The following is a 25,486-nucleotide window of genomic DNA, read 5'->3' on the forward strand; positions in this document are numbered from 1 at the left end:
TACCAAATCATTTTATTTATTGAGATATTAACTAATAAGCATTTATTGTTTAGCCATATATTTCTGCAGTATTTATTTAAAAAAAATCTTTGATTTTTTTTTAAATAAATACTGCAGTACCTTTCAGAAAAAAAATGGTGTTAAAATCAAAACTTACTTTCAAGAAAAAATTATTAAAATTTAAAAATTTTAATCTATTAAAATTAAAATTATTTAAAAGTTTTTTGCTTAAGCTTTGATAAATACTTTGTTTTGGAACGCTTAAATAATATAAACTTTAATATAAATAATATAAAATTTAATATAAATAATAAACTTATTTTGTAAGGATTATTTAAGATATGTAAACACTCAGCAATTAAAGATCGCTTTAATCATTTTGACTACTTCTCCTAAAAATCTAACTTAATTTATAAACTCTATTTAAATAAGCATTAACCCTTTCATGGCGAGTGACTTGTATTGCGGTTCATAATATTTGGTCTTTGATGATGAGTGACCCGCTTGGCGGTTCATAAACAATTTTATATATTTAAAAAGATCTACAGCAATTGGGGAAAACTTTAAACTTACCTTTAAAATGTGAATAATTTCTTAAAGTTCAAACTGTTAATTGCATTTATAGATTGCTCAAATATCAGTTTAAAAAAATGACTTAAAATAAATTAACTTTTCCTGATATAAATGAGATCATTGATATTTTTTTCAATGATAGTGGTGGAGATTTTTTTTGTTTGATCACCACTATAAATGCCTCTTTTATTTAATATCGAAAACGATATGTTTTTCTTGTTTATTTGTTTAAGGTTACATAAAGAAAATATATATTTTTGTTAATTTCAACATGATATATTATGATCACGTTACTAAGATAATAAAAAAATTTTTAAAGTATTTTAATACTTTGAAAATCGAGAATAGAATATCTCATGTGCTTGAAAATTTTTTTTTCAAGCACATGAGATATTCTTAAATACACAAAAAGCGTTTTTATTCCTGGATTTTTCCCAATGTCTTAAAAATATTTTTCCTGATTTTTTCTGGATATTATAAGGAAAAAATTTTCCAGATATTTTAATTATGACCAGGATAATCTATGAACTTAAGAAAAAACAAGAAAATTTTATTTTTAACTTTTCCATCAAATATGTTCAGTAAAAAAAAAAGAGGATGTTATAGGTGCTTAAAAAAATAAATTATAAAATAATCATAATCAAAATTTTGTATCTTGCAAGCGCAATAATATTTATTTAGATTATTTCTCATAACAAACAATAACAAAAATCATTACCGGAAAAAATAAATAAATATTATTAATAAAATAAAAGTAAAAAATTATTACCTGAAAAATAGTACATGTTAAATTTTGTTTTATATTAGCGCCACTTTTGATATTTGAAATTTTTTTTATTTTGTTTTGTTATAATGATTGATTGTATCAAAATAAATGAAAAAGCGTCAATTTTTACAAACTTTAAATGATATCTTTTAAAGAGTTTATTTTTTTATAATTAAATAAAAAACTTCATCTATACACATAAGTCCATTATTAATTTTTCAAAATAATATTTCAAGGGAGATTAGATACCTTTGTTATCAAGAATATATATGCTTGATAATGTTATCAAGTATAAATATATTTGATAAGGGATCATTCATAAATTATGCAATGCTAATTTTTATTATTAAGCTAAACAAAAAAGATCAAAAGTTTTTCTTTGCAGAGCCTTTAGTTAAATAAAAAAACAGAACAGCCCATTAAGTTTAATGAAAATCAACGCGTAAAAGAACTTAAGGTCTCCTACTTCTTTTTTTTAAATAAATTTAGCATTGTGTAATTTATGTATGATCCCCAACAAGGATTTTTAAACTTCCTTGATTGTATTGAAAAATTAACGTAACATAATTACAAAGCATTATGTATACAATGTGTATATATGTATATATATATATATGTATATATATATATATACATATATATATATATATATATATATATATATATATATATATATATATATATATATATATATATATATACATATATATATATATACATATATATATATATATATTTATATATATATGTATATATTTATATATATATATGTATATATACATATATACAGTGTACACTCGTGGTTGCTCGATGGCAAATGCCACCCGAATCTTTTGAAGGGCTTACGGAAATAGTGTTTTGATGCAATTGAGTCACTCAACCGGTTGACTATTACATTGATTCATAGTTTAACTTATTACTTAAATTTAAATTACTCATTATTTAAATTAATTTTTTTGCCACAGTTTGCATTTTTACATTTAGCATTGTTTTTGCCGCTAATGGCAAATTTGTACTTTTGTTTTCGATAGACTATTACTTTTTATTAATGAAAGAGCTTTTGGTAATTACTTTTTAATCTAATGTAACAATAGAGAAACATTTTTAAAGTCTGATTGTTGAAGTTTATTTTCCTTTTTTTCTATTAACTTACATTATTTTTTTTAAATTAGAACGCCTGTTTTCGCTTTTTATTGATTTACCCCATTCGAAATGTTAGAAGTTGTGAAATGTTCTGAAACTTTAAACATTGAAAAAACTATTCAAAAAATCATTAAAATTTTTTTTTTATTATTCAAGTTTAGTTAACAATGTAAACATTTTTTATGCCGCTTTTTATTTCCAAGTACCTAATTGAGCTTTTGTAACTAATAAATTATTGTTAATTAGTAAGTGACTTTTAGTAAAATGTTTTAAGCATTGTTAAATGGATAATTAGTGATATCATTGTATGTTTATAATGTATGTAGGTTTATAAGCAAAATTTAGCAATAATAAAAATAAACAATATATATTCCTTATAAAAGTTATCTTGTATACTTTATTATAAACAGTTTTGCAGTTAATTAAAAAAAGTTGCATAGAATTCAAATTTAAAAGTGATAAAAAGGCCGCTGAGATTAAAAAAATAATCGTTAATAAAAATTACCTTTTATGTAATTTTATATTCATCAAATATGAAAATATAATTTTATTTTTATTTTTTTTAATAAAATGTTTTTATTTTTGTTTGTTTTTTACTATAAATCATGCGCGGAGTGTTTCATCGACTCTCTTATAGCCTGACTCGCAACGGAGTGCTGCTACATCGACTGACAAATAGCCTGACTTGCAATGGAGTGCTGCTACATCGACTGACAAATAACCTGGTTCGCAAGGGAGTGCTGCTACATCAACTAATGGTTTGGTTGGGGCAGGGGCAATAAAAATAAAAAATTCTGGTCTTGCATTTTAATTTTTTTTTTTGTCAACAAAATACTGAAAAACTTTCTGACAACTAGTTAGGAGTTTTATATATATATATATATATATATATATATATATATATATATATATATATATATATATATATATATATATATATATATATATATATATATGTATATATATATATATATATATATGTGTAGGTATAGCAATCATTGCATAAAGAACACATTTTGTTTATCATTTATATTAAAAAATTTTAGTACATTTTAGTAAAAGTGTCATGTTATCATTTTATTAAGTGTTAATGTTTTTTATTTTATAATTTTTGTTTATTTCTTTAACATATTATATTGTAGAGTTAAATCCTAAAAAGAAGTTACTTTGTGATGTAGTGGTTTTAAATCTTAATATGGTTACTGATCAAAATTTCAATTTAGTATCATTTCCTAAAAATGACTCACATTTATTGCTTGATATTGACCGCGAAAAAGTAGAAAAACGGTTAAGATCAGCAAAAGAAAGAGTTGGTATAGGTGTTACTGCAGAGGCTCAACTCTTTTTTGATTTTCTTACAAAGACGTAAGTTTTTTACATTTATATAAAGCTATCTATTTACTTGTATTTCTTTTTGTTCCATTTTATTTTGATAAGAGCTTTTAAAACATCATTTTTTTTTAATTATATAATACACATTATAAAGTTTCAGACAAATGAAATAAAGAAGTTACTATTATAATACAAAATAATTATGAATTTCAATTGTTATGTTTGTTAAGTTATGTCAACTTAACATACACATACATATTTATACGCTTAACCACATGTTGCATTTATATGATACAAAATAGTTATAAAATGTTTGTGGTTCAGTAAATTAATAAAAATAACATTTTTTATTATTAATTAATTATTAAATTAAATAAATTATTGTTATTAAATTTATTTAAAAAATTGTTTATGAATGTTAAAATTAATTAAATAATTTAATGTTAACTTGCTTCACAGGTATTGATATAATGACATGAATTAGTTGTCAACAAAAGAATTAATGTCTATGAAATTTTAAAATGTTTTACAGTTGTTGACATGGGGCAAGTGAGATATGCATTAATTATATGTAATGTTTCTAATATATATTTAACCAATTTAATTTTAAATCGATTAAGTTCTAAACACGGAAGTCATAATCTTGTATCATCAGTTGATATTATGCACAGAGGTTCAACATAAATTTATTAGGTTAGTCAATGTAAGTTTATCTCTTATTAAAGTTTTTGCATCACCTTTAAAAATACAGGTCTTTATAAGTCTATTCCGAACCGAACTTTTCCATACTTTTTCCTTATGCTTTCTGGACCCATAAATTATGGGTCTTTACCAAACCTGTTATTTCTATACATCTATTCCACACCAATTATTTCTATACCTATTATAGATATATTATACATGATTGTTCCATATAATGCCTGCAAACTCAACATATGCTAAAGATATTTACTCGTACAGACGCCTGTATGTAATGCTTTACAAATGGGGCTAAGAAGATCTTAGATCATTAAAACATAATCATAAAAAGAAAGTTCAATTTTATGATTATGATTAAAAGCTAAAGATGCAACCATAGCTATTAAATGCTAAAAGTTAAGCCAAAAAAATTGCACATTGACGTCAGTTTGTGGCAATAAAAAACTTGAAACTTGATGTATAAAATAAATTTTATACATCAAGTTTCCTTTTGCGTTTATCTTACACTTTTTGATTAATTTTAATTATGTTGCATACAATTGCACAAAAAGATATAAAACTGATATAGATAAATTATTTCACGGGTAAGAGTTTGTATTACAATAGTAATAAATAGTTTTTGTCTTTATTAGTATAAATCCCATATAAGTATTTCCATTTATTTTTAATAGAAGAAATTTTCCTAAAAAAGTTAAATAAAATCTTATTTCTAAATTGTTTTTCTAGTTTTTTGCGGCAAAGAAAGGTCACATACTCAAAAAAATTGTGGCTTCAACGATTTACGAAAAAATCGCTTCTATCATTTTTATTAGTCAATATCATTTTTATCTTGTCAATTTTTTTAAATGCAATAACATAAATACATATGATCCTGAATAAAATGTTTTACAAGTGGATTTTTTTACATTTGCATATAACATTTGTTTATGTATATTGTTTATATATATTTATAGCAAAAAAATAAGTATAGCAAAAAAGACAATTGCTAAAATAAAGGTTACATTTTTTTCTAGCTATGGTCTTTTCTAGCAGGACTGTCTTATAAAATTCTTTATTAAGTTTCAGATCATTTTTTTTTCAGACTATTGGCAGCTTATTAGGACTATTTACATGAACACATTAATAACATAAGTATCTCAATCATGACACCTATTCAACAAATTTCCCCCCGTTTTTTGATGTTTTTAGAATTTTTAGCTTTTTCAAAAATCTTTTTGTTTGTTGTAAGTGTATAATACATTACATATGTTTGTATATTATCTCTATAAAACTTCAAAAGTATTTCAAAATAATTAAAAAAAAGAAAAGTGGCTAGTAGTAGGACTTGAACCACAACTTTTTTGTTCAGAAGCTCTGTATGCTAACCACTTAGCCACGCTGGCACTTACGAAAATTAAATTAAAAACTATACAGTAATTTTTTTAACGGAAATAAACGCTATAGATCAAAATTAAGAAAATGTTGCTGCAATGCAGTTTTTAAATAAAAGTAAAACTGTTAAACTTGATATATGTTTTAGCATGTTTTAACATTGCATAATTGGAAGTAACGTACATTAGATAATTGCATATGATTTCCTTCATGTTTTCTTATAATTAAGGTATTGCGACTCTTTCTAATCACTACCTCAGTTGCAATGGCTGCCAAGGGTTCAGTGTCAAGCACACTCAAAGGGACACCACTACTAACTCAAACAACACTATTAAGTTCGCCAATAATATATAGAGATTTGGCAGTTTTGTCAACAATTGTTAAATTATATAGCTATAGTTGAATTATATAGAATTATATATATAATATTTATGTATAAAGTTTATATAATATATATAATATAATAGTTGAATTGTATTGAATTATATATAGGGGAGATCGGGGCTAGTTGGCACCAGGGGTAAGTTGACGAACTGCATTTATCTTCAGAGCCTTTCATCAGAAAGTGACAAAAATTACACAGAACCTTTCTAATTGACCATTTCATTATTCACTATAGTATTGTTAGGATTCACGGATGCGCATTAGAGATATTAGGATTTATGCGTTTTTAGGACAAAATCATAACTTTTGGAACATCGCTTCTTTTTTACTTTAAAAAGAAAATAGTCGTATAAGAAAATAAATTGTTGTAAAAACTCCAATCACAATTGGTTTACTATTTCCAGTCAGACTTTTTTTCAATAGTTGCCGTTTTTCAGGATTAATAGATTGTTTATTGAAAAAAGTTGGCAAAATTTTCACTGGGTAAGTTGGCTTATAGCATTTACTATGGAAAAAATATATATTTTTATAAAATTAGTTTGTTTTATTTTTTTTTAATTTTTAACAATATTGAAAAAATTTTTTTTTACAAAAAAAAAAATTTATTTTTACAAAAAAAAAAAAAAAAATTTTTTTAGATTTTTTTTTTAAAGTTAAAAAGTGGGCTATAACAGTTTTAACTGTTATACATACTAATATTTGGTACCAGCTAAAAGTAATATTAAATTTTTGGCTTAAAATTGTTGCCAAAATAAATAGTACAAAAATTTATATAAATTTTGCACTTAATAGTACATCAATAATTATTTTTATAATTTTATAACTTTTTTTTTGGTATTCAAAAAACATCAAAATGATGTTTTTTGAATACCAAAGTTTCATATCATATACAAATGAGATTTGACAATCAATTAGTTCATAAGAAAAAAAGGAACTATATATTTTAGTGTTAATTTATATGTATTTCAAGTTTATAATGCTTTATTATCAATTAAGGATATCTGCATTTAACCATATTAGCAAGAAATATTGGTACAATAATGGTGCAAAATCTTGGCGAATATTGGACTAGATATGCAATATTGCTCTAATAATGGTAAACAGTATTGCACTATTATTATATTAGCAAGTGTTAGCATGCGATATTGCTCCAATGTTATTTGTCCAATATTAGAATGCCTATATTGGGGCCATATTGGTATGCTTATACTGGCAGTGGTGTACACTCATGGTCGCCCAATAGCAAATGCCACCCGAATCTTTCGAAGGGCTACTGGTAATAATGTTTTGATGCAATTGAGTTGCTCAACCGGGCGGCTATTTAAATTGGTTCATTTTTTAACTTATTACTTAAACTTAAATTACTCATTATTTAAATTTTTTTTTTTTTTTGCCGCAGTTTGCATTTCTACATTTAGCAACATTTTTGCCGCTAAAGGTATATTTGTTCTTCTGTTTTCGAAAAACTGTTGCTTGTTTTATTAAAATAGCTTTTGATAATTACTTTTTAATCTAACGTAACAATAAAACAACATTTTTAAAGTCTGATATTTGAAGCCTATTTTCCTCCTTTTCTATTAGCTTACGTCATTCTGTTTAAATTAGAGTGCTGGTTTTCGCTTTTTTAAAAGAACGAATGAAATTTTGAAGTTGTAACTGCTAATAATAAGCAAACGTTTTTATGAATATAAATTATAAAAATTTCTAATGTTAAAACGTTTATTTATCAAACGCTTTTAATTAAATAATAAATTTTTTTTTATTGAATTTCGTTAAAATGTTTGTTGAAAACGTTTTGTTTAAATAATATAATAAAAATTTTAATATACAAATAAAGAATTGTTATAAGCTCTATAATAGGAAACATTCCATTGTTATATTATTAAAAACAATATAAATATAATGGTACATTTTTATTTTAAAGAATAACTTCAAAAAAACTTTGGTTGAAGCTATTTTATCTTTCCATTATCATTCATTCAAAGTTAATTACAAAAAAACTTTTCTTTCTCTCTTTAAAAAAGCGAGTGCGCAAAAAAAATACAAAGATGTTTAAAACACTAGTTCAATTTTTTGGTCGCCCCCAATAATGGCTATTTTTGCCAATATTGGCGGGCAACCAATATTGGCTAAATTATTATGGCCAACCAAAATCTGAGTGTAGACCGCTGACTGGCCAATATATGCCGTTATAGGCTCTTTAGCTTGTTAATAATGACATTTTCAAATAGTTGTGCGCATGTGTAACAAAAGTTGTTAAGAAAATAAATGGTCTTAACAATTTTCATTAATTATGGGTTTTTATTGGACTTTTAACTGCAGTAATTATTCTAAATACTGGGAAAAATTGTTTTTTAGAACTCCAAAGGTTTAAAATCACCATAATGAATTAATAATAATAAAAAATTATAAAGATATATTTTAATCTTTGTTACTTCTATGTTTATTCAATATTTGTTTAAAATTATATATCTTTGCAGTCCACATGTATTATATAACCATGTGTGTATACACTTTTACTGTATTCAATTTAAAATAATGACCTGTATAATATTTTAAGCAAAAAAGCTTTTAATAATGAGTAGTCCTCTAAAGTGGCTACCTTACTTTTGAGTAGTTGAAAAACAAACAAGAGAAAATTAGGCGTTGCCATCACAACCTCTTTATTTGAATAGAACATTTTTGTACTGTTACAAAATATAATTTTGTGTCATTGACACAAGAACAATAAATATTTTTTTTACATCATTTTTTTAAATTTTAAATAGACAATCATTTAGCTATCAAGTATAAACTTTTTATAAAATAAGAATGTATAAACTTTTAAGTGATGTGCATAAAGTTTACCTTAGAGTTTTACAAATCTTTAGTGATAAAGTGCAAAAAGATCTATTTTTTATTATTATTATTATTATTAGAAAACAGTTTTTGTTATTTTAAGGGGTTATTTGTTTAGCTTTTAATGCAGTAAAATTGATTTAAAAAAAGAAAACCTTTGCAATGTTTTTTTTTTGTGGAGTTTGTTATAAAACTCCTTACTCCAAGACACATTTCTTCAATAGTTGTTTAGTGCGCTGCCATCAGTGTTGTTTCAAGGGGTTCAAGTCCTCTTGGAAGCATAAAGAATTTTGAAATTTTTTCAATCTTGGCGTATACATTAAAAGCAAAAATACATATATAGCAAGAAAACCTTCTGATTGGTAAAATAAAAATTTAAAGTTTTCCCATATAATACATATTATTGTTCAATATACGCCCAGCAAACTCAACTTATGCTAAAGATGTTTACACTTATAGACGTTTGTACCTAACATTAATCAAATGGTGAAACTTGGAAGATGACATAATTTTAGCAAACAGAAATTATCAAGAGACGGGCAAGTCATGACAAATCCAAAATCGAAGTTTCAAATTTTCCACAATACACCTTAGTGAGTGATGTGGAAGCTCTGTGAGCTAACGACTTCACCCACTAAGGTGTATTGTTTAAAAAAAGTTTTGACTCTATTTAAAAAACTAAAAACTTTATAAAACACCAAATAATTTCTATAAATCAAAGTTAAGGAGATTTTGCTGTAACGCACTTTTTAAGTGAAAGTAAAACTGTAAAACTTGGTATATGTTTAATATTACATAGTTTGAAGTTTACATAAGTTAGATATTTTCATACACTTTCATTCACATTTTCTTATAAGGAAAAAAGTGCTGTGACTCTTTCTTGTCTTTAATGGCTGCCAAGAGTTCTGTGAAAAATATTTTTTTGTTTAACATAACAATGTTCCTTTAGTAACATACAATGTTACTTTAGTTACATAACAATGTTCCTTTAGTAAAAGAAAAAAGGTGTAACATTGTTAAAGTTGTATAAAAATATAAAATTGTTATAAATATGAATTACAAGCATCAATAAAATGTTTACAATTCATTCTACTTTCACTATTCCTATGAAAAAGTGAAAATTTTTATGAATTCCTAAGAAAAAGTGGAAATTTATTCAAACCAGAAATAGAGTTTTGACTCTCAATATTTTAGTTAATAATCAAGTATGGATAAATATTAAAAGCAGATATCCTTGATTAGTAATAAAGCATTATAAAGTTGAAATACATATAAATATAAAAAATATATATATACCTCCTTTTTTTTTGTTAAACTGATCAATTGCCTAAGTCAAATCTCATTTGTATGCAATGAGAAACTTTAACATCCAACAAAGATTATTTTGACAAAAAAAAGGTGTTAAAGGAAATTCAGCTATGGTGTGCAGATTACTCTGTTTGAGCTGTTAAAATATTATTTAAACTGTGTTCTGTGAGGTAAAAATTAGCTTTGTAATCATCTAGGAGTTAAAGATATAATTGAAAAAACCTCAAAGCAAATATTACTGCATTAAAAAACCAAACTTCTTCAAATTTTTTTTTTCAAACTGACAGTATCAGATGGGCAAGTCATGATAATCAAATTTTTGGTTTAGTACATCATTTCTCTAGCAATTTAGAATTTCTCTACAAAACAACTTTTTGCTACCTCTACAAAAATCATATCTTACCTACTGGCTCAAACCACTCGACATTTAAGTAAAAGAATTGAGGAACATTTAAAATTACAAAAAACTTCTTAGATAAATCAACATATTTATTCAAAAACTAGTTGCTTTAATGTAGCCAATAAAGACTCTTTTTCAGTATTAGACTACACCCAAACTTCACATCACTTAAAAATCAAATAAGCATTACACATTATGTAGGAAAAATCTTAATGAACGGGTTTTTTCTAATCAACATTTTCTATTACTTTATAAAATATATATTACACTAATTATCTACATTTTCCATTATCCTATGACATACACACCTTTCATGTTTTGTTTGTTTGACTAATAAAATTAATGTTTGTTTTCACTATATATTAAATAGTTTTTGTATTTAACAGTTTTATACTTGAAAATGATTATGTATAATCTAAGCATGTTGTTAAAACTAAAAAAAATTGTTATATTTATTAGACTTATATCTTACCTTGTTTCGACATTTGCTTAGAAATATAACTTTTTTACCAAAGTTATAAAAATATAAAAAAGTTCAACAAGTATTGTGATTGTGAAAAACAACCTGGATCTCAAGATCGAGTTTTATAAAGCTATCGGAAAAAAGTCTTTCCATAACTAACTTAAACTAGTCATTTTAACTAGGTCAGTTAAAATGACTAATTTGAGTTGGTAACTGACATAGTCATCAGGCTTGGTCAGGAAGTGCAAGCGATCGCTCTTGAATACTAACCATGCAAATAATATTTAGTTGCGAAAAACTAGCCAGGTTTTTTAGTCGTTTTGAGAACATTAATGTATGTCCGTAAAACAAAAAATTTTTGTTTTATGGACATACATGGAAACATACATAAACTTGAATGTTCTCAAAACATCTTGGTGTGGACAATAAAAAGCAAGCACTAAAAAACCCGCCAAATTTACGAACAAACTAATTCTATTGGATCAAAAAATACGCTGAGTAAGCGAAATAAAGTTCTAGAGTATTCTGTTGAAATAATTTAAAAATTGTATTATTCAAGATTTGTTAAGTTTTGAGATTTCTAGCAAGAATTGTTTTAAGAATATATTATCAAATAAACTATTATTTTAATACTATGGCTCATTCTTGGAGCCACATCTGCAAAGCCGTAATTCGTTTTAACTATTATTATTTGTTTACAAAAATAAATGTTTTATAATATACTAGCTGGAGTAACCCGGCGTTGCCCGGGCCAATATTTAAACTGGCTTACCTGATATCTGTACACAAAAATGGGCCCAATTTTTGTTTTATGGGGCCAATTTTTGGGCCCCCTTGACCCCGGGGATCGGGGTACAGGGTCAAAACCCAGCTAAGAACCTTCTCCCCCTCGAGGACTACCACCATGCCAAATTTCATCGAGATCGGTCCGGCGGTTTGGATTTCTATAGAGAACAAACAAACAAACACACAAACACACATTGCCCTTTATATATATTATTATTAAGATATTTTTTAAAATGTCGAAGTTTTGAAAGTTTATTATAAATTATAGATTTTATTAGTATATTCTTATTTTTTATTTAAAAATTTTGTATTTTTTATGTAAATGTAGTTTTGTATATCTGTTTATTCTAATGTAATCTTTTAAAGCAGTTTTTACGATTTATTTTGTAAACAAAAAGACTTTCAACAATAATTGCATTTTCAATGAAATTATTAATAATCATCAAAGTTAATAAAACTAATTATGAAATAAAAGTTTCTGGTTACTAAACACAAACATGCATACAAAGTAACTCGCGGATGAACAAGCAACACGCCTGAGGTCATGACATATAATTACAAATATAAAATATTTGTAATTATATTTTTTAGGTAATGATAAAACTTGTTGATTTAACAGTAAAACTCCGTCTTCTTTACACTTATATCCTTATACGAAGTACTTATATAAAATACAAGCATTACATCACTCGCTTTCAGCACGTTTCTGTTTTGCTGTTTTGTCAGCATTTTTCCATTTTGTACTAACATAATGAATGAACAGTTTGAAGTTGTTACAGCTAATTTCAATAATGGAATGTTAACTATTTTAACCAAGTGCGCGTGGAAACACAATGTGAATATAAAAAAATGTGCAAATGAAATTGGTATAGAAAATTAGGAAATAACTATAAGAAAGTTAAAGCTTCTGAATATTTTTAATTTTGTAAAACTGTCAAGTAAGATTTATTTGATTTATTGTTAATAATATTCCACACATCGTTTACACATTTGCTTGATGATAAGGTTTATGTTAATGTTAAATGTTGAATTATTTCAAAAATGTGCTAAAAAAACTAAACTAAGATGAAGTTTAAAAAAATGTTAACTTGAAAAAAAATCTAAATGAAAGAGAAAAAAGTTAAAAACTTAACATAAAAAAACTTAATTAAGTAAAATAATCTTTTTTTGAGCAATGTTTCACACTGCTTCAATTTAGAGGTTTTAGGTTGACCTAAATGGTACTCAAGATGTTTCAAAAGATATCAATACTTTGGGTGGGCATGAGATATATTCCATTGAAAACAAAACAAAAATGCGTTCCATTTTTGGATTTATACACTTTTTTAAATAATCGCTTTGCAAAAGAAATTTTAACTCAGTAGCGGATCATGCGTTTTTTGGTGTTTTAGATACCAAATTATAAACATAGAGTAAACTCCAAACATTTATATGTTTATACTAGTGTCAAAACAAGGAAGTTTTGTCAAAATATCAAAATATTTGGAGCCTGGGAACTAAAAAGCCCTTTAAATCTTGCCCCCTGCCCTAAAGTGGAGAGCAACAAGTTCATAATTTTTGTTATAAACTATTCTTAACTAAATTCATATTAATTTAAAAATTTCAAATTTTATGAAAAAATCTTTTATAGTTCAAGAATTATGTCAATCTTAAAATTGTAACCCCCTCAAATTGAGGGGGGTTAAAACTTTAAATGGCCATCATTTTTGAACGCTATAAAATTATTGCACAAAATTTAAAATTTTTTATAAATAATGACCTTAGTTAAGAATAGTAAAATTTTTTTTTTGCTTACTCGTTGCTCCCACGTTTGGGGCAAGGGGGGCAAAAAATTAGGGTTGTTACTGTTCCCAGGCTCCAATTAACCCAATAATATGCAAAACATCCTTATTTGACATAAGCATAAACATATAAATGTTTGGATTTTATCTTATGTTTGGAAGTTAGCTTTCTCAGACAAAACAAAAACACAGAATCCACCCTCTGTCTCAACTATCTATAAACTAAGAATATCACTAGAATGAAACAACACTGAGACAAATACAAAGTATTAATTCTTTCAAACATTTTTTATTCATGATTACTTCTTTATTTTACAATAATCCAATATTTAGTACTGTATATAAAATTATTCACATCCTCATACTAGAGTAGGTTACGGCCGTTTTACGAAGCTTTTCTCCATGGCATTTGCTCAGCTCCGAAGCTGCAAATCTTTTCATTGTCTTGTTAATGTTTTTGTGCACGGCTTCACAGCTTTGCTCACTGAAAATACCCAAGGGTTTGTTTTTTCTTTCAAGAAACATGACGAGGTGTGACTGTATGATGTGAAATTTCCAACCTAGACAGATCTTGTGTGTCGTGTATTCTATCAGATACTTATGCAAGTTGCACATTTCAGAGACAAATTCCTGAATATCTCTGCTGAACTCAAGAGATAGCTTCATTCCAAAACATCCTTCTGTCACTAAAATGAACAAATTCTAAGGAATTATGTTTATAATTACTTATAAACTATAAGTGAAAAAGTAATTAACAGATTGCATACTGATTTTGAATTTCCTTAAAGTCTCAATACAAGGTATCATCAGAAGTGGAGCTATAGTTATGAGTTCATCCAAGCAAGAAAGTACTTTTTGACAGTTAGGTCCATCAAATCCTCCTCCATTGTAACCGTGCCTAGTTACAGTTTTACCAATTAGGAATTTTTTAATTGACTCCTCAGCCATCAAAACATCTGTTATTTGTGTAACAATATGTTCAAACAAATGTAATTCAGGAGGAGGAACTATATCAATAACAAGAGTTTCTCCAGATTCTTCAATTAGGCATGGTCGAACAACATTTTTATAGCTTTTCATATCCTTATTAAGTTCCCCATCCTCAATAAATTTCTGATACCAACTAGTCAAACTTTGAAAAGTCCTCAACTTTCCATTTTTGTCATTTTTTTCACCTTCACAGTAACAGCAAGCAAACTTTCCCCCATGTGCCTTTAAGTATTAGTATTAAAAAAGACTTTAAATAATAAGTTAAATGTTGATAAAGTAATAAAAAGCAATAACTTTTTATAAATTATTATGCAATTACACAAAATAATTAATGTTTAACTTACAGAAATGCCCAGTAAGCAATTAATAAGCTTTAAGTCAGCTGCTACTGTGTATTTTAGCTCATTTAGCTTAAGTAACTTAATAAGCCTCTCCAAATTATAGTTACTTTCTTGTACTCCACGTTCAAGACCCAAAATAAGAACTGTATTGACCCCTGTATTTTTCATGTTTCTTTTCTCTGATTGTAGCTCTTCTGGGTTGAAGATGTTCATTATGACTTTCAGTGAGCCTTGACCTCCATCAATACCAACTCTTATTAAGCAATTGTAGGGGTTAAGTTTTCTGTGTTCACAAATCTTTTTTATTAGTTCCCACGTTTCAGGAACAAATACAACATCTTTTTGAATTTTATCAACAACCTTGTATTTTCTTTTGTTGTGTGTTTGTTGAAAGCTGCATAAAACGTTTTTATAAAATTCATTTAACTGGAAAGATTTGTCCTTAATAATTTTTGAGGCATTAGGTTCAATACCTAGCAAAAAATACAAGAATAATTTATAAATATATAAGTAATATGAATATATGCAAAACAAAGTTCATGTGCATTACTGTTACCTCCGCGACCCAAATCTTTACGTATCTCAGTCATTATACAATCCATTGCTGACATGGGAAAATCCATTTTCTTTTTTATACTAAATAATGTATCTGAAGATATTTCTAAAATAGGTTTATGCACATCTCCAGAGTAGAGAGCAACATGAAGGGCTTTACCACCTACAAAAAATATATGAAAAACGTTCTATTCACTAATGTTTAACTTTAATATAAATGTATTTTATAAAATTATTAATAAATATAGATAGGTAAAGAAATATATATACACATTTACCTGTTGCTATTGTTAATTCGTTATTTTCAGATGTTTTATGCATATCTTTTATTACAGAGGAAATAACTTGTTGGGAGGTTTTTGAGTCTTGAGAAAGAATGAGCTTATGTAGATTTTGCACTATTTCAGATTTTGTGCAAGGGTGTCTGATACCTTTACCTACCTTTTGGCAGCAATCTGTGCAAAAAGATGTGTTATTTACATCTGAGGACTTATGCTTAAAACCAAAATCTTCAATAAATTCAGAAAGATTGATTTTTCTATGACTCCTTTTCTCTTTTGCAATACAGCAAATTGGGCATGTGCATAAACTAGTATCCTGTAACCTACCTAGTTTTCGTAATAATACTCTTCCAATCTTCCACATATCTTCTATGTTTTGAGAGACATACCCTTCATTCTAAAATTTTTTAATATAGTATTTCATATACGTTTATATATATATTTACATTTTCATATATCGTCAATACATTAGCATTAATGACAAACTTTTATTTAACCTTTTTTAAATGAAGACATTTTTTACAAGTTGAACAAACTCCAGATGGTAGAGAATTGATTTCCAAACAAAAGCCTGGATCCACATATAGAATAATGAGTTCTTGTAGAGCTGGGTTATTTTCTAATTTATGACATTTTACGTCTTTATTTAGACAGCAGAAACAAACTATATTCCTGTTTTCTTTATGAAACCTTTGTCTTGTTAAGCTCATTTCGACACAATAATGGGAGTTTTTTTAATGAATCTTTAGTATAATTTTTATATTAATATCTAAATGCAAAGTAAATTTTCAAACAGTTCTAATGCAAAGACCTTTTCAGGTGTAAAATAAAGTTAAAAATAACAACAAAGGCATTTTTATATAGTATATATTCTGTGTTTTTGTTTTGTCTGAGAAAGCTAACTTCCAAACATAAGATAAAATCCAAACATTTATATGTTTATGTTTATGTCAAATAAGGATGTTTTGCATATTATTGGGTTGATTTGAGCCTGGGAACAGTAACAACCCTAATTTTTTGCCCCCCTTGCCCCAAACGTGGGAGCAACAAGTAAGCAAAAAAAAAATTTTACTATTCTTAACTAAGGTCATTATTTATAATTTTATAGCGTTCAAAAATGATGGCCATTTAAAGTTTTAACCCCCTCAATTCGAGGGGGTTACAATTTTAAGATTGACATAATTCTTGAACTATAAAAGATTTTTTCATAAAATTTGAAATTTTTAAATTAATATGAATTTAGTTAAGAATAGTTTATAACAAAAATTATGAACTTGTTGCTCTCCACTTTAGGGCAGGGGGCAAGATTTAAAGGGCTTTTTAGTTCCCAGGCTCCAAATATTTTGATATTTTGACAAAACTTCCTTGTTTTGACACTAGTATAAACATATAAATGTTTGGAGTTTACTCTATGTTTATAATTTGGTATCTAAAACACCAAAAAACGCATGATCCGCTACTGAGTTAAAATTTCTTTTGCAAAGCGATTATTTAAAAAAGTGTATAAATCCAAAAATGGAACGCATTTTTGTTTTGTTTTCAATGGAATATATCTCATGCCCACCCAAAGTATTGATATCTTTTGAAACATCTTGAGTACCATTTAGGTCAACCTAAAACCTCTAAATTGAAGCAGTGTTCAGCATTCTTTTTTTTCTACAGAATTCTTTTTTTAATGACACTGATAAATATTGAAACTTTGAGACTAAAATTCCCACCCACCTTTTTATTCCCATCCCCCCATTGTATTAAGGACTCGAGAGTAATAGACAAAATTGTTTTGTCCTCTAGGACTCTTCATTACTTCAGTAATGTAATGATTTTATGGGACTAAATCTAAGCAATAAAATAAGCTAGAAAACTGTTTTGTGCACAAACTACAGTGTAGTGGGCAAACAACAATGAGGCATCCCAAGTTATATCTAATATTAGACAATATTGTTTCACAACACAAACATAATTACATACATATAGTGACTTACGAGTGGATCAGCACAGCGCCCAGAGGTCGAGACAGAATACAAACATACATGAACGAAACAAAAGCATACACAACAAAACACAAACATAATTACATACAAAATGTGACTTATTAGTAAAAAAATTTAAAATAAATTTTTTATTCGTCCGATTCAGATGTAGAACTAAAATTGTTACTGTAGCAGCTTTCTTCGCTACTATAATCACTGACATTGCTAGCATTAGCTGAATCTAGGCGATAAACTCCTCACTTACTTAAGTAGATATCCACAGCACGACTCAAAATAACTTCTCGTTCTTGGTAAGTGAAATTCTGGTCATTCCTTGCTAGTCAGTATTACAGTCAAAATATTGAAAATGCGATCAACAGCAGAATTAGAGCCAGAAATACACATCATAAGTTTAACTAGAAGACAAAAATTTGGAAACTTCAAAAATTTCTGCCACATTTCCAGTGGTGTGCAATGGTGTACTGCCACATTTCCAGTGAGTGCAATAGTGTACTGAGTATTTATTACTAGTTTTGCAGCTTTCCATTCTGGAAGAACCATTTTAAAATCTATTCCTGCAGCCTCTAGAGGGTAAAAGAATTCCTTTAGTAATAAAGAGATGCTGGAATCACCATACATGCTGTCTGCTATCCATAATTGTGGATCTAACCGGGGAAAAAAGGGGTTTAACAGCAAACTAAATATATTGTTTATCAATGGCAGAATGATATTGATTGCTGATTTTCTTAATTTAATGACAGAACTAAGGCATCCTAGGTTAAGGTTAGCCATGTTGCCGAGCTCAATCTCAAGGAACTCTAGACTCGAGCCCAGGGCTATAGCTCCCTCTAACCCCAACCCTCCTTAATCCAGCACTGGAAATAAGACACAAGTATATTAATAAAAATTATATCATACTCTTTGATAAATAAAAGAACATTTGTTTCCTTATTAAGCAATCATAAGATGTTACTTTATATAAAAATGTTGCTTAATTTATAAAAAAAATTATAAAAGAGCAAAATATTTGTTCTAAACGTAATTTATTTTGCTTTAAGTTTTTTCATGTTATAAGTTATATTCTTTTTTTAGTTTTTTGTTTTTTTTGTAATTGTCTCTCATCCTATAATCTTTTTTGAGCTTTTTTTTTTTTGTTTTTTGAAATGTTCTCAAAACGACTAAAAAATCTAGCCATTTTTTCGCAACTAAATATTATTTTCATGGTCAGTATTCAAGAGCGATTGCTCCCGCTTCCCAACCAAGCCTGAATCATTGACATTTTGTTTAAAAGAAAAAAATTTGAAAAATTAAAGATTATGAAGTCCTTTATCAACATTATCTTGTCTTTTAAATTCTTCTTTTAAATCAGGAAGAATGTATAAGAATTAATCTACTTCAAAACTTTATGATTAAACAAGTTGATAAATTTAGTGATTTGTTTTTTATTATCATATAATTATTAATGTATTTATTAAATATTCTGTTAGATTTCCTTGCCGATGGTCTGGTACAAATATTATAGCATTAGAGGACATTTGCATCTCTCCACCTTACCAATTAGAAAATTTTTCTAGTGAAACAAGTTCGATGGATTATGTAAAAACTGTAGTAAGTATTTTTTGTTTTATTTCTGTTTTCCATACTCTAGATGAAATAAAGATTATTAAATTTATGTAGTTTTTTACATCAAGTATATTTAGAAATATCAAACACCTATTGAATTTCATAATAATAAGTAATACTAACAAGAATAATGAAAATATTGTTACGAAAATATTAGTAATTAATAATAAAAGATAAGTAATAATAGTAATAAAAGATACGAAAGATTAGTTAATAGTAATAAAAGATAAAATTTAATTAAATCACAGTAATTATGAAATTAATATAATAAATAATTAATTAATTATTATATTAGTTTCATAATTACTGTGATTTAGTAGTAATTATGAAAAGAATATAATAAATAAAATAATATATAATATAATAAGTATAGCAGTAATAGTGATAAAAAAATATTATTAAATATAATTTAGTTTAATAAAGAGTGAAACTAAAAAAAGATGTTTAACTAATATTGTAACACAACTATTAGATTAAATATTAGATTAATAAAATCCTCAGAGTTGTTATATTATAAATAATAAGTTGTAGAAAGGTATAAGATTTATAAGCAATATTTTTTGAAGAATCTTTAAAGACAGATTTTAAATTTTGTAATTGATTTTAGGGATTTTAGTTGAGAAGAGTTTTTTACCTTTATGTTTGTTGTTGTTTTTTGTTTTTTTGGAGAAGAGGGGGGGGGGGAATTTTTATATATTTACAGTCATAATGAACTGTACAATATTTTGGTACAGATATTTAATAGCAGATTGTAGAACACAATTTTCTCTATAATTAAAAGAGTAGGTGAACATAAAAGATCATTTTGTTGTGTTATCAATGTTGCTTTTAAGCAAATAGACAATTTTACAGTTGAATTAAGTCATAATTTAAGAACTTTGGATAAGAAATAGAGGATGTTAAAGTTTGAAATGTACCTTGTCTAAAAGAGAAAGGGCATCATTCGATGATCCACTTTAGATATGACAACAGCATTCCATACAAGAATGGATTTGAGATTTATGGAGATAAAGAATAGAATCCGGAGTAAGAAAATGACAGATACTAATTTTGCAATGAATTTGATATATGGTTTCCATGAAAGATTGCAAGTAAGAGTTAATCCTAAAAGACAAAGGGTAGATGACTTATTGAGTACATTACCATTCATAAATATATGTAGATCTAGATTATTGCGATAATGAATAGCTGAAAAAAATTGAGTTTGTCTGAGTTAAAATTCACCAGCCACTGAGAGCCCCATGCTGTAGCAGAAGTGAGATCCTTTTCAAGCTCAAATGACCCATCCAAGCAATCAAAGAATTTTGGCTTTATATCAAGACAAGAATAAATTGTATAATCATCACCAAACAATGCTACCTTAAATGCAAGAATTTCTGGAAAAGCCTGGAAAAAGCAAGACTTGATAAGCACTTGTTAAATTTTGTTTTATTTTTAAACAGTTTCGAAAGTATTGATGACAGCTCCAGAGAACACTTCTGCAAGACTATAGCAGCTATGTTATCTGCACCACAAGCTGTAGAAGAAAATCCAAAAACTAAGCAGGAAATCACTTTAGATAGAGAAGCTGGAGTGATACGAATGTCAAGTATTGGATCAATCTGTTTGTTGGCTATAGCAGGTAGGATGTGATTAATGGAATCAAGAAATAAGATTAATGAAAAGTTCTTTGCAAACAATTCAGCTTTGACTTTAGGAGAGGTAACAAAATCTGAACCGTGCAAGGGAGATGGTATAAAAGATTTTCCCTTATTAAAGACACTGTTAAATATTTGTAGCCTATTGTATATGAGATAAAATACTAGATTTCATAACCTGAGAGTAGCAGGCTTTAGCGTTAGATAAAAAATTTTACAATGGTTTCTAGCAATAGTAAACAGACATCTGTTTTCTGGAGAATTGTTTCAGTGGTAGATATGGAAGTAATGTCGCAATTGGAAATTGCAGCAGCACATTAAGAAGAAGACCATGGAGAGTAAGACTTGACTCAGAATCTTAGAGAGTAAATAAAAGATTCTATGCCAGCTGAATCCTAGAAGTTAGAAGGGGATTCTAATGACGAAGATAATTAGATAATAGTTTTAGAGAGATTAAACCATGATCAGAAGTACCTAATGGTGAATGAGGAGAAACTGAGCTTTGAATAAGATCAAAAACAAGACACAAGTCAAGTAGAGAAAGTAAATGCTTCGAATTGTCTGGAGAGTTGGAAATATGACTATTTGTGTTAGAAGTTCAGAAAGGAAAAAGGTGTGGGCCTTAATGCCTGCAGAGTCACTGACACTAGAGACAAGCCTTACAATGTAATGAGTATTAACGTCACCAACTTAAACAATATTGGCTAAAGGATAAAGGGAAAAGGCTTGGTCAATTTGATCAGAAATAACATCGAAAGAGTGAAGTTTTGTGATGAAGAAGATTGATATAGAACAAAGAAAACAGTGATGGAGTGAAATGGTGCTAAATGAAAGAATATAAAAAAATAATCTGCGGATTCAAACCTAGCTTTCCGACAAATGGGTGAATATTTATGAATGTAAATGCCCAAGCCAAGCATGTGACTATTGAGGTTTTTATGAATTAAAGGAAGATAATCATCAACACTAAGATCACAAGATAAGACAGCTGAACTCAAATTTTGCAAGAGATAAGACTCATTAGAAGAAAAGTTACTTCGAAGACCATGAATATTAGTGAATGATAGATTTAGAGAACTTGGTGATGACAGTGGTTTTTTTTGTGTTTTATAGTTTTTGATATTTCAGTCTTTTTTTAAATTGATTAAAGAACTTGACTCAATGCTCCGATAGTACTCAGTACACTATATATTAGTCCAAGCATTTCGCTCATTACTATTAATAAACCCTAAGCCGTAACAAAGGGCTCCAAATGTGGCCTCGATAATGCATACTAAAAGTACGAACGTGGACACCATCCTGCTCAACATTGCACTGTTAGTGCTCTGATATTTTACAGCTGTTGATAGAATTAGCCTCTCTGTAAGCTAACGCAGAGTTCGGGAAACCTGACTACCAGCTGGCCTTAGAACCATAAAACTGAGTTTTAGAGCTGTGCCCTCATTAGGAGATAATAGAATAAGTTGCCTAGACATAAAAATGAGACACAAGCAAAACTCATGTAATGAGTCAAGAAGATCCTGCATTCAACTTTTTAAACTAGAAACAATATATTATAAATACACCTACAATAGCCTAATAGATAAAGAATGGGTGAGTCGCAGGTCAACAGTTACAACGGCCTTTACAACAGTCTAATAAATAAAGAATAGGTGCGTTTCTGGTCAACAGATATCTGCTTACCCCTTAATTTTGATGCTAAATCTTGAAGATGATATACAAATGATGTTTTCTTTTTTGTTGTTTTTTTGCCACTAAATTTGAAACTAGGGTCCTAGTACCGAGCTTTATGGACCACTGTTATAAATTAGTATCTTAGTTAGTGCCAAATTAATTCTATTCAAAACAAACTGTGTTCTATTACAAAGAGGAAAAATCAAAAATAAATGCAAAGATAAGAGGATTGGCAAGAAGAGGTTTTGCTTTAACACTGCAGTGTTGCAGTGTGTTGAGGAGAATTGTTTTCTCAAATCCATTTTTTTAAGTCAACAAACACTTTACACTTAAATATGTGTATTTCAATGGCTTTTCCAAACTTCACTGCTGTTTCTATTAAGGCATGAGTTTTTAAATAGTGTGAATCAACTGTAGTGGCCTTAAAGATTATCTGTAAGCCTTAAGGATTATCTGTGAATCATCACAGTAGTCCAGAAGATAACCCATTTTGTGTTCATGAAATACTTTAGTTACTTTAAAAGCTTCTGGAAAAATTCCTTTTTTGAGGTAGAGATGTTTAGCGATTTTATAACAAATTAATCTATTAGGAAATGTAAGGACCAAGTATTTTGTTATTTACAAGAGTACCTTTTATGAGATACCTTATTTACAGTCACAGGATCAATGAAAAAGTCTAATGAGTAGCAGTATTAAGATGAAGGCAAACTTCTATATAAGTAACTTAACAAAGTACTTATGCCGTAACAACTTTTAATAAAGCAATTATTAGAGAGCATGCCAAATGACATACTTTTTGTCTTGTTTAATATGCAAGCAGGGTGAAACCTTGAAGAAGAGTCTTTTAAAAGAATGTGTTCATCAATTAGATTGCTCTTCACATGTTATTGGTTGAATTGAGAATAAAATTGTAAATCTAATATAAATAAGGAAAATAAAAAATATGAATTCCTATAAGATTAAATTAGTAAACAACCTTAAAGTGTATAATTTTTAAAGATAGATAATAATGATATTATTAATTGTAACAATAAGTTAAATAAATATGAGGTATTATTAAATATTAGGTAGTAATACACCATTCTACAACTACTAGTTTTAGAATGCTCAATTTGCAAATAAAAAGTTCCAAGTTCAATCCCCACTACATCTCTGATAGTACTAGGCTCAACATGTTTCTCTGTGCAGTGACCTTGGTCAAAGCTTGTGTTTCAGAATTAAAGAGTCCAGAAGGGGGGGGGGGGGGTTGTAACAGTAATTTAACAACAATAATTGCAGTGGTTGCTTTAAAGAGATGATTACAATAACATTATCTTTTTTCCGGATTTTTCCAGGTTTCCGGATTTTTTTCTCAACTTTTAGTTTTTCCGGATATCCAAAACAGTTTCCATACATACAAGTTTAGGTGTATGTTTTTGTAATATATTTGTTTTTTAAGATTTTTTACTCATAACTCATACAAAAATTAAAACTTTGGAAAAAAAAAATCAGCTAAGAGGAAAATAAGGGAAAATATATTCCTGATTTTTTCTGGATACTTTACCTAAACATTCCGGGTTTTTAAAATATAACCTGGATGATGCAGTAAAAAAGAGATCTATACAATAAAGTAATAATAAAGATAAAATACTAAACAATATAAAAGATAAAAGGTAAAATAATATCAGAAATAAAAAACTTTTTAAAAGTATATTATAATGATAAATATATATTAAATAATAACTAAAATTATAAAGTGCAAATAAAAAATATGCAATCATAAATTCAAAATAAAAAATTAAATGATAGGTATTATATTAAAAGTAGGTATCATAAATAAAATAAAAAGTACAACAACTAAAAAAAATATTAATAACTAATCAGAACTAGAATGAATATGTTTGTTTATATTTATGAAAAAAATACTTTTTGGAGAGCCATAAATTGCTTATGTAAACCATTTTAGCGTAGCAAGAGCGAGAGCTAAAGCTCTTTCTTGTTCTGTCTCTCTCTATATATATATATCTATTTATACATATTAGGGGGTCTCTTTTTAAAAAAAATCAAATGTAGAAAAGTTCATTCATGTATTAGTAGCTTATAGTAAAAATTTCAGCCTTCAAAATCAACTTTAAGGTAACGAAAGTGGTTTTAGGCAATTTCTATATAATAGAATATTATATTTTGAATTTAGCAAACATTTTTTTTTAATTTAAATGTTTTATAAAAATTATTTATATAATTATTTTTTAGTTATTTACATATTTTTATTTATAATACATATCAAAAATCATTGAAAAAAATTATAAATAATTTAAATAAGGAGTTAAAAAAAAAAAATTTGTTTTCTAATTCTCCTAACATTTAAATTTTAAGTTAAAAGGTTGCACGTGGACATATGAAAGTTTTACTTAATAAGTAAGTTTTCATTTCATCAAAGTTTATTTTACAATTGTTAAGAGACTTTTTTCAAATAGTTTGTTAAGTACACTCTTAAAAAATTTCCGGTAAATTATACGAACTTTCAGGCGTTTCGCTTGAACTAGTTTGCTACAAAAAGTGCCAGACGAATATTCAGGCAAATCACCTGAA

The 25,486-nt window shown here is 27.2% G+C and overlaps 1 protein-coding gene across 2 annotated transcripts in view; it reads left to right on the forward strand.

Moving 5' to 3' along the window:
* Positions 1–25,486, forward strand: part of LOC100205268 (protein LSM12 homolog B) — a 60,781-nt gene that overhangs the window by 15,186 nt on the left and 20,109 nt on the right. For both annotated transcript variants that reach the window (XM_065810706.1, XM_065810705.1), the window contains exons 2-3: positions 3,625–3,847; positions 19,469–19,589. In XM_065810706.1, the coding sequence (XP_065666778.1) occupies positions 3,625–3,847; positions 19,469–19,589 (344 nt within the window). The remainder of the gene's footprint in view (positions 1–3,624; positions 3,848–19,468; positions 19,590–25,486) is intronic.

This window comes from Hydra vulgaris, chromosome 11, assembly GCF_038396675.1.
Source record: "Hydra vulgaris chromosome 11, alternate assembly HydraT2T_AEP".
Taxonomy (NCBI): Eukaryota; Metazoa; Cnidaria; class Hydrozoa; order Anthoathecata; family Hydridae; genus Hydra; species Hydra vulgaris.